The sequence below is a fragment of the Eptesicus fuscus genome, chromosome 6, assembly GCF_027574615.1.
Source record: "Eptesicus fuscus isolate TK198812 chromosome 6, DD_ASM_mEF_20220401, whole genome shotgun sequence".
Lineage (NCBI taxonomy): Eukaryota > Metazoa > Chordata > Mammalia > Chiroptera > Vespertilionidae > Eptesicus > Eptesicus fuscus.
Genome location: NC_072478.1, coordinates 11,622,272 through 11,638,255, shown reverse-complemented (window position 1 = coordinate 11,638,255; position 15,984 = coordinate 11,622,272). Strand labels below are relative to the sequence as shown.

At 38.2% G+C, this 15,984-nt stretch overlaps 1 protein-coding gene across 1 annotated transcript in view; it reads left to right on the top strand.

Moving 5' to 3' along the window:
* The window catches only part of ADAM7 (ADAM metallopeptidase domain 7), a 73,604-nt gene that overhangs the window by 47,587 nt on the left and 10,033 nt on the right, over positions 1–15,984 (top strand). Inside the window, exons 10-16 of the mRNA XM_054718313.1 lie at positions 941–1,025; positions 2,464–2,594; positions 4,431–4,605; positions 6,674–6,763; positions 7,876–8,071; positions 8,471–8,573; positions 9,781–9,967. Coding sequence (XP_054574288.1) covers positions 941–1,025; positions 2,464–2,594; positions 4,431–4,605; positions 6,674–6,763; positions 7,876–8,071; positions 8,471–8,573; positions 9,781–9,967 — 967 coding nt within the window. The remainder of the gene's footprint in view (positions 1–940; positions 1,026–2,463; positions 2,595–4,430; positions 4,606–6,673; positions 6,764–7,875; positions 8,072–8,470; positions 8,574–9,780; positions 9,968–15,984) is intronic.

Below are 15,984 nucleotides of genomic sequence, written 5' to 3'. Positions count from 1 at the left end.
TGCTCAATCACTGAGAAATGCTGGCTCGGCAGAGAGTACATCTTCTTAGCTGAATAAGTTAAAGACTAAAAAGGGTCATCCAGCCTGACCACCTTTCTTGTATTTAAATCCCTATATACTCCAAGAGTGGCCTTCCAGCCATGATAGCTCTCTTTAAGGTATTCCAACTCCAAATGTTTTTCTTGAAAGCACACCAGATTTAGATTCCTTCAATATACACATCTACATCTGCCTTTTTAGTTAATCTAGGGATAGTTCTGTTTTCACATGACAACTCTTCTAAATCTTTGATTATAGCTATCAAGTTCTCTATAGTTTTTTATGGATGATTCAACATTTTTTAAAATTTTCAACCACAACCAATTAATCATGGTGTTGAGTCCATTCACTATGTTGTATTTTCACCTCTGAACATTTTTTAAAATATAGATTTTTATTGATTTCAGGGAGGAAGAGACAGATAGAAACATCAATGATGAAAGAGAATCATTGTTCGACTGCCTGCTGCACACCCCACACTGGGAATTGAGCCTGTACCCCAGGCATGTGCCCTGACCAGGAATCGAACTATGATGCTCAACCACTGAGCAACACTGGCCAGGCTCTAAATATTTTAATTTTTTTAAAGTTATTTTACCCAGAGCTGAATGCAGGGTAAATTGAAGTCAAGTAAAATGGGACTCTACCATTGTTATTTTTAGAAAGTACTTTTATATGATTTCAACTAAATATTGCATTGATTTTTCAATGTATCTAATATGCCACAGTTTTAAAATGAGCTTAATGTCAACTAAAGTCATCCTTAACTCCAGGAAAAAAGAAGAGACACTTTCATGTGCAAAGGCACTAGCATTGTGGGAGTTCATTGTGGTTCAATGTATGTATGTATTAATTAAACTACTATCTCAGGTTGAAGAGTGTATTTTCATTTTGTTTATAGTGGGAAGTGGCTTTATACCCATGCGCAAGGAATTTCTTATCCAGGCGGTATGTGCATGCCCTATTATTCCTGCAGTGTCGTTAAGGTGGGCTGTGTTTATTTATGTTATACTACTTAATAAAATGTTTGAATTAAATTTCTGTAATTTTCTGTGTCCTAGTGAAAGGGACCATGTATGCATTCCTTCATATATTCCCACCAACATATGCCATGATCAAACTGCCATGTTGCTTTTATTAAATGAGAAAAAAAATGTTTTATTTAAAAAAACTATAGATGAATAATCAAGGTAAAGCAGTGTTCACAGTTTAAGATAACATCATATACAAATTAGTATGCAAATATTTTAAAAGTTCTTTTGCATATTAAATATAGTTGTGTACAGGACATGTAAAGTCCATTAAACTCGACTAATTTAGCAAGTGAGGATAATTGTTCTTGTGCTGAAAAGAAATTGCATAGATCATATAAAATATCATATTAAGGCAGACTTGCAATTTGTTTTCCAAAAGCATGAGACCTTCACACTGCTGACTCTGATCCTTGTTTATCTGATCCTTTCCCAAGTCACTGAGCTTCTAGTTAGTACTGTCCAAGTAACCATATTTAACAAACTTTTGAAAACATCAAGACTTGAATTACTTTTTTTTAGTGCCTACCTAATGATTGCAATGCTCAGCCCAGTCTTGTTAAGATGTTAAAATTAAAAGCTAGAACTTATTAAAATGAATTCATGAACTATGTATTGTATGATTCTTTGTATGATTATGTGTTTGCCTATGGAGTTCTAATAACATAAATGTTGCATAAAGAGTCAACCTAATCTAATATAGGCAGTCATCACTCAAATTATGATATTATAACCTAGAATACATTTTAAACTTAAATGAGCAAAATGAAATTACCAAAATAGTGGTATTTTACTGTTACAGTAACCTGATATTCCATCCCCTTTGGAAATTCATATTTTTGAAAGTAATATAAAGATTAGAATGTTAAATAGAACTACAAACAGGTAACAATCAAGTTTGCATTGGATTTTGCTGCACTGACCTTCTGCTTTCCTTCAAGTAGGAACTGCATTCTCATGAGTGCATAACAATTTTGTGTAATGTGAGACTGCACATTGAAAGCATGAACCATGCACATTTTTATTTTTACCCCCTTTGATTATCTGTATATGGACGGTAGTAATGTTTATTTTATTGGGTAAAGCATTAGTTAATCATTTTTAGGTATTTGTAAGCATGTGTCTGTATAACTCCAACAATGACCATTACTATATCACAAAAAAAGAATTTCAAAATGGTAGATTTAGAGCTACTCAAAACATCATTTGTTCAATCTCATTATATAACTAAAGAAACTGAGGGACAGAAGAGGGAGGTAAGTCCATGGCCTCTCTAATAAGTATTAGTTAACCAGAAGCTAGAAAACAGGTTTCAACCATTAGTTCAAAGCACTATTTACTACAGTGCGCTGTCTTGTAGAAATTTCTAATGTACATCTTCCTTTGGCCTCAGGATCTTTTACCCGACCTTAATGTGATTGCAAGCCGAATGGCCCATCAGCTGGGGCATAGCCTTGGGATGCAGCATGATGATTACCCATGTACCTGCACTCTGGAAAGATGTGTGATGGATAGAGGTGGAAGGTAAGGCTCAAATGATAAAGAGAACACATTTAAATATTTTAGGAGTGACTTTTGATTCAAATTCCATATTGTAGGGGTATATTGTGATTATATGGAATTTTTCCTAATATACTCCAGAAGGTCTATTACAAAAGCAGTTCCGGTAAGGTGCTTCCCTCGGGGAGATACATCATACCCATTGGAAGTGTATCTCCTAGTGATGTAATGAGAGAAATTCTAAAACTCCATCTGAGCACATCGCAAAAGTACATGACAATCAATTAGCTACTATACCCAGCTGCTCAGGAGAGGAACTCACTCCGCATGCCTTGGTTTATCTTGTTTACTGAAACATCATTCTCAGCAAAGCCTTTGTAGCTACCTGATCCAATTTTTCAATCCTGTCCCCTCACACATATACTCTAACAGTGTGCACACCCCCAGCCCTTGCTTTAATCCCCCCTTTAGTACTAACCACTATCTAATACAGTCTAAGTTTTACATATTTAGTTATTGTCCTCCTCCATTAGAATACATGTTTCATGAGGTCAGGGTTCTTTTGTTTTGCTCTGTTTTGCTTTGTTCATTGTTATAGAACCCTGTCTAGAAAAGTCCCAGACACATACAAGGCACTCCCTAGATACAGAATGAGAGGATGCCCAGCTTCCTCCCAGCATTGAACTAGCTGCAGTCAGGCCCTAAGCCTTGCACATCTCTGAACTCTTTCACAGTAGGTGCACGTAGTACATTGTATAAAGTTAGAAAAATATTACTTGATGGTAACCAGTGCTCTACATATTGATTAAATGGAGGAAAGTAGCCAAAGCACCCAAGCACAGTGACTAGCATAAAGGAAGAATTCAATAACTGATATCTAATTTTATATGGTTATCCACATAATTAGTCATTTATTTTCAGGGCCCCACCATCCTAATCTGATCATCTAATGTATTCAGGACTCTAAACGTCCATCTCTATTTGATCTATGTGCCAATAAGAATGGAAAGGAGTCAAAGCACAAAGAAAATAGAAGGGAGGTCAACTTCAGTTTTTAAAAACTATATCCCATTCCTAGGATGTGTTAGATATTATTACATGAATAGTTTGGTTCAACAAATGTTTATAGACAACTACTCTGTTCCAGCCACTGTGCTAACTAGTGCTTTTTTTTTTTCTATTTTTTCTATTTTTGTTAATCCTCACCTGAGGATATTTTTCCATTGATTTTTAGAAAGAGTGGAAAGGAAGGGGAGAGACCGAAAGAAAGAAACATTGATATGAGAGAGACACACTGATTGGTTGCCTCCCGCATGTGCCCCAAACAGGGCCAGGGATCAAGCCTGCAACTGAGGTATGTGCCCTTGACGGGAATCAAACCCGGGACTCTTCAGTCCAAGGGCCAACACTCTTCCACTGAGCCAAACAGGCTAGGGCCACTGGTGCTTTTCTTTAAAAAAAAAAATTGAACATGATACAGTCTTTGCATTGAGAAGCCTGTGATCTTACGTGGATGATAACCAAGTATATAGATTATTTCAAGAAAAAATAAAAAGTGATATGGGAGCAGCAAGCAAGGACCATCAGCCTAAACCAAGGTTCCCGAAGGATTTTCTGGAGCAGATAAAGTCTACGCATTTTCACCATAATAGCATTTGTTGGCTGTGTTTCAATAAGACATTTTATATAATGAATAGCCCAGTCACTCTGCTGTAACAGAAAGACAAGAGTAGGAAAAATAAATAGACTTTTAGAGTTTAGTATTTATATTTTTTCTTTCTAAATTATTTATAAAATTTTCACAGTTATTCTACCAGCATGCAATGATATGATTAATCTTTACTTTTAACTTATCTCTAGCATTCCTGCACTAAAATTCAGTAAATGCAACAGAATGCAGTATGAGAAATTCCTGAATGAGAATAAGCCAGCATGCATGTTTAATGTTCCATTTACTGATAACTCCAATGATTCTCCATCTTGTGGAAACAAGAACTTGGATGAGGGAGAAGAATGTGACTGTGGCCCTGCTCAGGTATTTGCAAATGATGTTGTCTTTTTTTTTTTTTTTAAATATATTCTTATTGATTTCAGAGAAGAAGGGAGAGGGAGAGAGATAGAAACATCAATGATGAGAGAGAATCATTGATCGGCTGCCTCTTGCACGCCCCCCACTGGGGATGGAGCCCACAACCCGGGCATGTGCCCTTGACCGGAATCAAACCCAGGACCCTTCAGTCCATAGGCCGACTTTCTATCCACTGAGGCAAACCGGCCGGGGCACGTCTTTAGTCTTTAAAGAACAAAGTTTATGCTCAGATTGAACCTAGGCAGGGATGTAGCCATTAATCAACTGTGATATTCCTTGTAAAGCTTTAAAAACTGTGCTTCTTTTTTCTCATTTGGAAACAGGCTGTTGGTGCAGCCTTATCGAAGGCTTCTTACTGAGTAATAAATTGGGTATAATGATCTTGCTGGAGGTCCACTCCATCACAGTTGCTGCTTTATATATTAACTAGAGGCCCGATGCACAGAAATTCATGCAAGAGTAGGCCTTCCTTCCCCTGGCTGCCAGCACCGGCTTCCCTCTGGCACCCTGGACCTGGGCTTACCTCTAGCCGCAAGCAGGCACCCAAAACCCAGGCTTCCCTCCAGCCCCGGCTTCATCCGGAAGGACATCCAGAATGATGTCTGGTCTGATTAGCATATTACCCTTTTACTGTTATAGATGGGCTCTTCTTGTAAGTAGGGCCCGTTTGTGTCATTCTCTGGCCTCTCATGCACAGTAGGAATTCCCTCTACAAAATCAATCACAGTCAATCCTGTTTTACTCTGGAAATTATGAGGTTAGCTATAGCCTGGTGTGATAGCTCATGTTATTAAAAAAAAACTGTCTTATAATTGAGCAGGAAACTTGTAACCTTTCACATATTTATTGCAGTCCCTGAAACAGAATAATCCTTTGAGGCAAATTTTAACGTAATTCTTCATCAGCTTTTCTTCAACATAGAAGTTACTTATTTCAAGAAATTGTCTTAGACAATTTCTTCTCAAATTACCACGTACAGAAGCATCAGCTGAGATGTTGATAAAATGTGGGGGTTTTTATTCAGTTGGTCTGGAGTGGGCTGCGATATTTCATTCCTGCCAACTTGAAAAATTATACTGATGCTGCAGGTCCAAAGACCTCATTCTGAGTATGTGCATTGGAGACATGGCACAACTCCAAAAAGTAAGAAACCCACACATGAAACTTATATGATATGTTGACCAATGTCACCCCAATAAATTTAATTGAAAAAAAATGTCTAGTAGGATGGCAATTAAGGGACTCCACAATCAGAGTGGGAACAGTGACATGTCCAGAGGTTACAAAACATCAAGCCTTCAAATGTCTTTCATGAAATGTACAGAGGCCTTTACTTTGAAATTGGTGCCTTTGCCCATGCAGCTTCTTTGTAACGGTTCACAGTTTCACCCTCACATATGAAGTAACTTACATGACCGGATGCTGACAGTTTTGTTTGCAGTTTAAATTATGAGCAGATAGAGCGTATGTGTCCAACTTGCTGTTATTATTTAATTATGCATTAAAAAAATAAATGTCAGTCTGAAATACTTGGGTTCTTAAGGAAAATGTGAAATCAGATCTTCAGAAGTTGTGTTATCTCACATCAAACCTTTAGAATAGAGAAGCAGCAAGACCCTCCCGGAGGACAGTCATCAGGAGAATGGGAGGGAGGTCATGAACTTTGGGATACTGAGCAACCAGGTGGGAAGGGAAACAAAGTAAAAGTCCCCAACACCAATGGCAAGCCGTAGTCTTTGTAACGGTTTGGCAAAAGTAGGTTTACAGTAGTGAGTATGCGAAACACAGAGTTTATTCTTGTATTCTTATTTATTATTGTATTGTTTCCCATATGGATAACTGTAAACCTACTTCTGCCCCGCCTTGTATAGCTGTCATAGCTAAGGACCAGGCATTTGTATTTAACTCTGAAAAACAAGTGATGCTAAATTACCCAGAAGCACAGCTAATTAACTCTTCAAACAGGAGCCAAACCGCAATCCAATTTCTGATTTTAATTTTTGGTTATTGCCAGGAGTGCACTAATCCTTGCTGTGATGCCGACAAATGTCTGCTGAAGCCAGGATTTACTTGTGCGGAAGGAGAATGCTGTGAATCTTGTCAAGTAAGATCCTTTGCTAGCACCAGATTTCTCTGTCTTTGTTTATGTCATCAGAGGACCAAAGTGCTGTCTGACCGCTAAAACCCTATGCCACTAATCCCAGACTGGGGCTCAGCTTGCTTGTACACAACAGCACCTCTCCTGAGGTGCTCTGACTTCTAAGCACTGGGCAGTGTTTTGGTCTGGGGAGTGGAGAAGAGGGTATGCAGTGCTTGGTGTTTCAGAAATGGAGTTACATGGCTAACATTACTCTTGCTTCTTTGTAAATCATTACCAAACCATTCAACCTCAGGTTGGGGTGGGGGTGTGGATTGGCATCCCAACAAGAATGAACAAAGAGGGGAAAGGATTTTGCTGGAATTGGAGATGTGTTTCTAGGCAAGATGACCAGAAATCCAAATGACTCTGTGCAAGCATTTTATTGACACTTCTTTTACCCACTAGATTGTGAAATCACAAGGGAAAGGGAAGCATGTCTCACTCATCTTGAAATAGTTTCAGAACTCTGCACAATTAAATGCAGATTGAATGGCTGAATGAGAGAATACGTCCACGCAGTGCCCTCCAATGAGAGTCAGGGGAGGGTTATACTTCATGGGAGAAATCTGGTTTCTTGGGAATGGAGATTCCTCCTCATAGGCAGGGGCTTCCAGTGTGTGTGTGTGTGTGTGTGTGTGTGTGTGTGTGTGTGTGTATGTATGTGTGTGTGTGTGTGTGTGTGTGTGTGTGTGTGTGTGTGATGGTAGTGGTTGGGGGAGGGGAGAAGTGCAGGAGCAAGGATTGAAGAAGGCAAGATGAACAGAACATTTATTCATTTCTCAAATTATGTCCAGATGAACAGAACATTAATTCATTTCTCAATTTACGCCCATCCCAACTCTTCCCAATGCTGTCCTAATACCAAATTTCAAAAACACCATCTTGGCGTTGCTTAAATTAATCAAAGCCAAAGCATTCACAAATGATGATAACTCTCAGTGGAGTGGAAAAGGAAGGTATGATTCAGTCCTAAAAACTTTTCGAGGTAAATTAAACAGGTCAATCTTCCTCCTACTTACTGAACCTTACCTATCTAAATGTGTTCAAGATTTAGTCAGTTTGTTTTTCTTCAACAGATGAAAAAAGCAGGGTCCTTATGCAGACCAGCAAAAGATGAATGTGATTTTCCTGAAGCGTGTACGGGCCACTCCTCTGGGTGTCCCAAGGACCAATTCCAAGCAAATGGAACTCCTTGCAAGAATGCAAAAGGCTACTGCTTCATGGGGAGATGTCCTACCCGGGACGACCAGTGCTCCGAATTGTTTGATCATGGTGAGAGACATTACAGAGGGTGACTGATAATGCTAATAGCCACTATTCCTCTGCTATTGTTCTATACAGGGGGAAAGATGGAAAATAATGCCATGTGTGGGATTTTTTAAAGATATTACCTAGCACCTCTTCACATATTACCTTTAATATTAACTGACGTTACCTCTAATATTAATTGACTATATCAGTATGTGGGTTAAGGTATGTTTATTACCTTTTTATATCCATACTAAATATCATCCCGAGGGAATAATTTTTAAATTATTTATTTATTCCATTCTGCTTCACCATTACATAACATTGAAATTTCAATTACATCAGAAAAAAATAAAGTATTTTATAATTAACAATATTCATGCTTTCATTGTTTTACTTTTATTATATCATTTTGCATCCCAGAAGCAAAAGGAAGTCCTGATATCTGCTACATCATGAATAAAAAGGGAGATAAATTCGGATACTGCAAAAGCCAGAAAAGCAAATTAATTCCCTGTGAAGACAAGTAAGTGCCTTGTGAAGAATTAGTGCCCTCCAAGAGTGTTTTGGCAGATCAGAGCGGCTCTTGTTCTGACAGCTGTTAACTTCTTTTTGCTGAGGTGACTGGGACGAGGGAAGTGGACAGGGGGAGAGCACGCATCCCTGACAGTGTCAGCTGGCATTTATGTGCTGTATTTATTTGCTGAAGGTCACAGACTGTAAGGAGGGAAGATAGGAAAGATGTTATACTCTTCAGAGGGAAAGGGAGGAATAAACACTACAAAAAAAAAAAAAAAGAAGAGAGAGAGAGAGAAAGGAGCAAATAGGAGGAAGAAGAAAGTAAGTAGAAAAGGTAAAAAGAGGAAGACAGAAGGAAAGAGTGAAGCCATAACAAGAAAGTTAGAAGCTGAAGTTGGAAAAGAAATGGAAGAATTGGAAGTTAGATCTGATTTTTAAGAGCATGAGCTGAGTCCATGTTTGTTGCTGATACTTGGCAGGGCTTTGCATGCCATGGAACAGGATTTGGCCTGAAAACAACAGCAGGTGAAAATGGGCAGTCATTGAACTTCCCTTACTTCCAATTACTTCCTAATCCTCAAAACGGGGATTATAATAATCACACCTCACAGGTTTATTGTAGGAATCAACTAATGTGCTCTATGCAAGGGAGAATAAGAAAGAAATCTTAGCATCCTGATTCAAGTTATGCTAATTCAAATTACTAATAAAGATATTCTTCTGGCCCTAAACGGTTTGGCTCAGTGGATAGAGCGTCAGCCTGCGGACTGAAGGTTCCCAGGTTCGATTCCAGTCAAGGACATGTACCTTGGTTGTGGGCAAATACCCAGTAGGGAGTGTGCAGGAGGCAGCTGATCAATGTTTCTCTCTCTCATCGATGTTTCTAACTCTCTATCCCTCTCCCTTCCTCTCTGTAAAAAAAATCAATAAAATATATTTTTAAAAAATACTCTTCTGTAAGCTTAAGCTAATATAGATTTGTGAGAGCCACATAGATATCAGAAAGGAATATGATCAATTTATAGCTTTGCCTATTCATCTCAGTTCCCTGGGTCAGGACTGGGCTGCACCACAGTCTGCCCTGCTCCTGGCTCTTCCGCAGCCGGCTGGCAAGCCCGGGCCTAGAAAGCAGTGGCCAGGCCACTTCAGGGCAAGCCTAGTCTCCGAAGTTCTATTCTGGCTCCAAGACTGAGAATACTGTCCCTTTCCTCCAGAGATATCAAATGTGGAAAGATATACTGCACCGGAGGGCAGCACTCAACTTTCCTCGGAGAAGAAAAGATCTATCATATGAAGGCTCCAAAGCAGAATGTCACTGCTGACTGCAAAACCTTTTATTTATACCACAGTCCTAGAGATTTGGGCCTGGTTGCTCCTGGAACAAAATGTGGAGATGGAATGGTAAGATGAAAACTCTTTGTTTGGTTAAGCCTTCTTGGCTCAAACAGAATTTGGAAAAACAGCTTTGGATCCTAGAATTAGGTCCAGAGAGCCTATATAAGAGAAAGCAGAAAAAATAAATTGGTAATTTTTGTATTGAGCAGAGTAGAAATGACATTTTCACAAATATTCATTTTATTTCAGCTTTATTATACAAAATGATATGCAAATATTATAGATGTGCTTAATTCGTATCTTACAGAAGACATTGAATAAAATCATAGACATAATTTTTAAATTAATTTGGCTATGAAGCAGCCATACATTTTTCATTTATTTTATTCATTGGGCCATATTTACTGGGCACATACACTGGTGCCAGTGACTGTGCTGGACACAGATGAGGCAAAGATGAGTGTACTTGAGAATTTCATAGGTTAAGTGAACTATATTATTACGACCCAACACAAGGGCTTTCAAAGTGGTGTGACCAATGGACATTTGAGGCCAAAGGACCCACTTCACTTATAGATCATGGAATGACATCTTTCAATGAGTGACATTTCAGCTTTGACTTGATAAACAACATTTTTCAACACACAGAAAATGAGCAAAGACTTTTTATGAATAGATGCCTACATAATGTTTATGGCATGGTCAGATAACTGATCATTTCAGTATGGCTGCAGCTTTGGATGAACTGGAATAAAATTAAATTGAACAGGTTGAATGAGGCCAGATTAGAAAGGGCTTATTACTGCAAGATAAAACTTAAGAATGCATACTAACAACAACAGCCAACTCACCCAGGTTTATAAACACAAGCATATATGGAAAGCATATAAGAATTTATTTTTTTAAAATCAGCTCTTTTGAAATTGAGTGCTTTCTGTGGTATGGCTTCCCTTCTCTATGCAAAAATCCACAAATATTACAGTATCCTTCATATAATGTAATAGAGAGCTGAATTAGAAAACATAAATTCAGAATATAAGGATTAGAGTTTTAAAAAAAATTAGTAAAGACCAATATATCAAGTCCAAATATTTAACTATACAGTTTCCCATCAAAATGACTAAAGAAATATCAAAATGATAAGGTATCTATATTTGTGAAAATTGAGTTGTGTGTACTAACCACAAGCTAGAAAGTTCAGGGATTTTCAAGAAGATAAAGTATGAAGCATCAGGTTGAAAAAATTAGCAAACTATGTTTTATTCACTTCAGGTCAGAAAAATCAGACAGACGTACAAAGCAGAAGTATGACACCCCTTCCCAGAACCCCATTAAGAGCGACAGGAATTGAACAGAGGGGTTGATAGGGGAGCAGTTGTTAAGGAACCCGTTTTGATCTCATAAGTACATTGTGATCATGTACTTATTCTTATAAGAGAGGCTTTAGTCCAGAAGTGCATAGTCATAGTGGTGCCAGTTCCTGAACCAATTCCTAATGAGAGAATCCTTGTGTGGCAAATGCCAGTCTACAGAGGTATCACAAAGACACTGGGAACAGGATTTTTCATTTTATTTTTACAATAAGATACTATTTTTAGACATATGGAATTTAAAATGCATAAAAAAATTCTAGTTTCTCTTAGTAGTTATTTTTTCTGGGTACATTTCTTTTTACATTGTAACCATAACTAAAAAATATTTCCCTACCTTATTTTAAAATTTATCTTTATTGTTGAAAGTATTATGGATGTCCCCTTTTTTTCCCCATTGAGCCCCTCCATCCTACACCCACCCCTTCCAGGCCTTTTAATTTGATGTAGGATAAAAGAGCAAAAGTATCCCAAGGCTCCTGGGTGCCCTTTTTCCTTAGTTATACTACAGAACTTAGGACATAGATAATATAATAAAACCCTAATATGCAAATTGACCAAACAGCAGAATGACTGGTGGAACGACTAGTCACTATGACGCGCACTGAGCACCAGGGGCATACGCTCAATGCAGGAGCTCCTGAGTTGAGTGTCTGCCCCCTGAGTGGGAGGTGACCAGCAGCAGTGATCAGGTGGGCGGGGCAAATCAGCAGTCAGACATCCCCCAAGGGCACAGGCTGGGCTGAGGGACCCCTCCCCCTGCCCCGGGGGGAAGAATTTCATGCACAGGGCCTCTAGTAGATAATAAAAAAGGAAAGGGAAGGGAAGAGAAGAGAAGGATAGAATGGAGAGGGAAGAGGGGAGGAGAGAGAGAAGAAAAAGAGATTAGTCTGTATTCTGACACAAAGGAATTGCTGTAAAACTCTCTGTAGTTCTTCCTTTATTAAACATACAAAAATGGACAAATTAAAATAAGTACCTCACTATTTCTCTCTAGTAGAGACTTAACTCCATGGCCTTTAAGGCAATGTTCCCAGTGTTCAATCATGTATAGTTGTGTATTGTGCAACAATGTTTTAGTCAACAATGGACTGCATATAAAATGGTGGTCCCAAGAGATTATAATGGAGCTGGATTTTCTATAAGAAATGGAAGGACAGATGGTTCAGAAGACTTTTTTCTCTGATGGGAGAAATATCTGCAAGGTGTGGCAATAGATTGCCTCTCACTGACAGCACCTCAATTTTGAGGACAGAGATCACACCCCAGCCTGTCACCACCTACTTGCTTTGGCACAGAGGAGCTTGTTCCCCCAGCACTGCACACTTAGCGGGCACTACAGCCCTCCATGCAGCTTGATTGTCTTCAGAGAACATTGCTGTAAGTTCTCTGTGGAGCACCTAAGGTCCTGTACAACGACACAGGTCCACAGGCAGTAACTTATAGTAATAAGTATTTTTTTCTTTAAATGTGATTTTTTTCTATTTTTAATTTTTTTATTTTATTTTATATTAGTTTCAAGTGTATAGCATAGTGGTTAGACAATCATATATACTTTTCACAGTGTGCCCCCGATATTGCCAGTACTCAACTGGCACTATACATAGTTATTACAATATTATTGACTACTAGAGGCCTGGTGCATGAATTCGTGCACAGGTGGGGTCCATAGGCCTGGCCGGCAATCAGGGCTGATTGGGGCTATCTCACCCTGTCTGGTTCAGGGTGCAGGTGAACCAGATTTGGGGCTGTCAGGGCCCCAGCAGCAAGGTCTGGGTCAGTGCGCATCATAGCGACCAGCTGGTCATTCAGTCGTTCTGGTCGTTCGGTCATAACAGTTGCTTAGGCTTTTATATATATATATAGATATTCCCTATCCTGTACTGTACAGCCTCATGACAGAGTACTGTAACTACCAATCTGCACTTCTCAATCCCTTCCCCTTTTAACAACTATTAAGTGCCATTGCCACTTTAGTAAAAAACTTTCTGTGGTAGCCTGTCCCTGTACTGTGGAAATATTTTCAGATTGTAATGATGGAAAGCATAGATAAGTTTTATTTATACATTAATTTAATGACAAACAGGGACCTTTGTGACAGGTAGGTTCAATAGAACAACAAAAAAAAATTCCAAAGTCAAAATATTGGGTCCTCAGTTCTACTCCCTTTCTATGTTAAACACCCTCTTATGAATACTACAAAGTTCAAAAATCTGACCACTACTCTAACATCCAATAGAGAAAACTGTATTGCCATGCCTATCCCCTACATTCCTTTGTCTCTCCATCTCAATTTCTTATTCCTACTTATCATTATCCTCAGGTCACCTTTCACTCCTTCCTGCCAGTCACTATTATGGTGATCTATGCCTTTCCCAGTCAGTTTCCCCTCAATATTTCCCACCAATCCAGCCCACATCCCTGTTCATGGAGCAGTACCAACTGTTTCAATGTTCTCTTTCTAACACTGTTGGAAGGAAGCAGAAGGGATTGTGAGACTGTGTTTCTAAGGTCTACAGTAGTGTACGGTAATGTGCTAGGCCTTCACCTTCACTCACCACTCACTCACTGGCCAGAACAACTTCCAGTCCTGCAAGCTCCATTCACGGTAATTGCCTTCTTCCGGTGTATCATATTTTATCTTTTATATAATACTTCTGCACCTTTTCTGTGTTTAGATACACAAAGAGTTGCTATTGTGTCATAATTGTCTACAGTATTCTGTACAGGCTTGCAGCCTAAGAACAACAGGCTATATCGTGCAGCCTAGCTGTATAGTAGGCTATACCATCTAGGTTTGCATAAATGCACTCTATGATATGCGCACAATGACACATTTGTCAGTACATATCTCTGTCATGAAGTGACATATGACTGTATATTGAAAATCTGTTCCATAAGAACAAGCAAAGAGGACAAACAACAACAAACATAAAATAATTGAATAGTGGGGACCAGTCTGAAGAATCAGAGATGACAGTCCCCTAAGAAACATATACACATTAAAAAAAGAGGATAGTCCTTTTGAAAAAAGTTAAATTTATACTTAATACAATTTAAAAGAATATTAAATCCTAAAATGTTATAATTTGCAATTAAGAAGCACAGCCTTCAAAGTACAAAATAAATCATGGCTGCTAGTTTATTTGTAATTTGGACAGCAAGCCATCAAATATGTACCACATAAAAATAGTAAATTAGAATCTTAACTTCTTAACACAGAAAAGTAAGATAAAGAAAAATTTTAAAATAGCTCTAGTTGATTTGGTTCAGTGGTTAGAGCATCGGCCCACAGACCAAATGGTTGCAGGTTCAATTTTGGTCAAGGGCACGTACCTAGGTTGCAGGCTCAATTCCCGGCCCTAGTCCAGTGCATGCAGGAGGCAACCAATTTATGTGTCTCTCACATCCATGTTTCTCTCTCTGTGTCTCTCCCCCTCCCTTCCACTCTCTCTGAAAAAAAAAAAAAATCAATGGGGAAAAAATACTACATTGTGGATTAACAAAAAAATAAAAAGAAATGAAAACAGGAAAAATAGTTCTAAGAAATCTAATCCAGATCTAATAGAGATATCTAGAAATTCTTAGATAAATAAAACACAATAGAAGTAAAATGTAATTTAAAAAATAATAACAATAAATGTCCTTGAGCTGAGGAATGCATAAAATGAAAACTCAGTACCAGGAAGAATTCATAGAATTCTTATAAAAGAGAAGGACATTTATACTTACCTTCACACAATGAAGTCAACAAAAATGAAAACAAACTATCTGAAAAAGAAATTAAGAAAACTCTCCCACTTACAATATCATCAAAAACAATAAAATACTTAAAAATATTTTTAACCAAGGAGTTGAAATCTATACACTGAAAAAATGTGATGTTTATGAAAGAAATTGAAGACACAAATAAATTGAAAGATATTCTGTGTCCATAAATTGGAAGAATTAATGCTGTTATAATACCCATACTACCCAAAATAATCTGCAGGTTCCATGCAATTCCTACCAAAACCCCAATGGTATTCTCTACAGAAATAGGAAAACAATTCTAAAATTTGTATGAACCACAAAGATTCCAAATAAGCAAAGTGATTTTGAGTAAAGAACAAAGCTAGAAGCATCTTATTCCAAACTATGTAGTAATTTACACAACATGGTGGTGGCATAAAATGGACATCTAGACCAATGGAATAGAATAGAGCTGAGAAACAAATCTATGCAATCTATGCATATATAGACAACTAACCTTTGACAAAGGCACCAAGAATTTACAATGGGGAAAGTACAGTCTCTTTAATAAATGATGTTGTGAATACCAGATATCCACATGCAAAAGGATGAAATTGGACACTTATCTTAGGCTATGAACAAAGATTAAATCAAAATGAATTAAACACATAAATGTCAGGAATGAAACACCAAAACACCTAGAGGAAAACACGTAGAGGACATGGTCTTAGCAATGAATTTCTGATATGACCCCAAAAACACATGCAGGTTAATGTTTGAAGAATTAATGACAAAGACATTTTAATAATTAAGAAGTTTGTGTAAAGCAATATTTGAATGCACAGTACATTATTTTCAAACTAAAGGCCCAGTACACGAAATTCATGCACAGGTATGGTCTCTAGGCCTGGCCAGTGATCAGAGCCAATCAGATTCTCCACCTCCCCACCTCCTCCTTCCCTCACACCCTCGGGGCCCTGC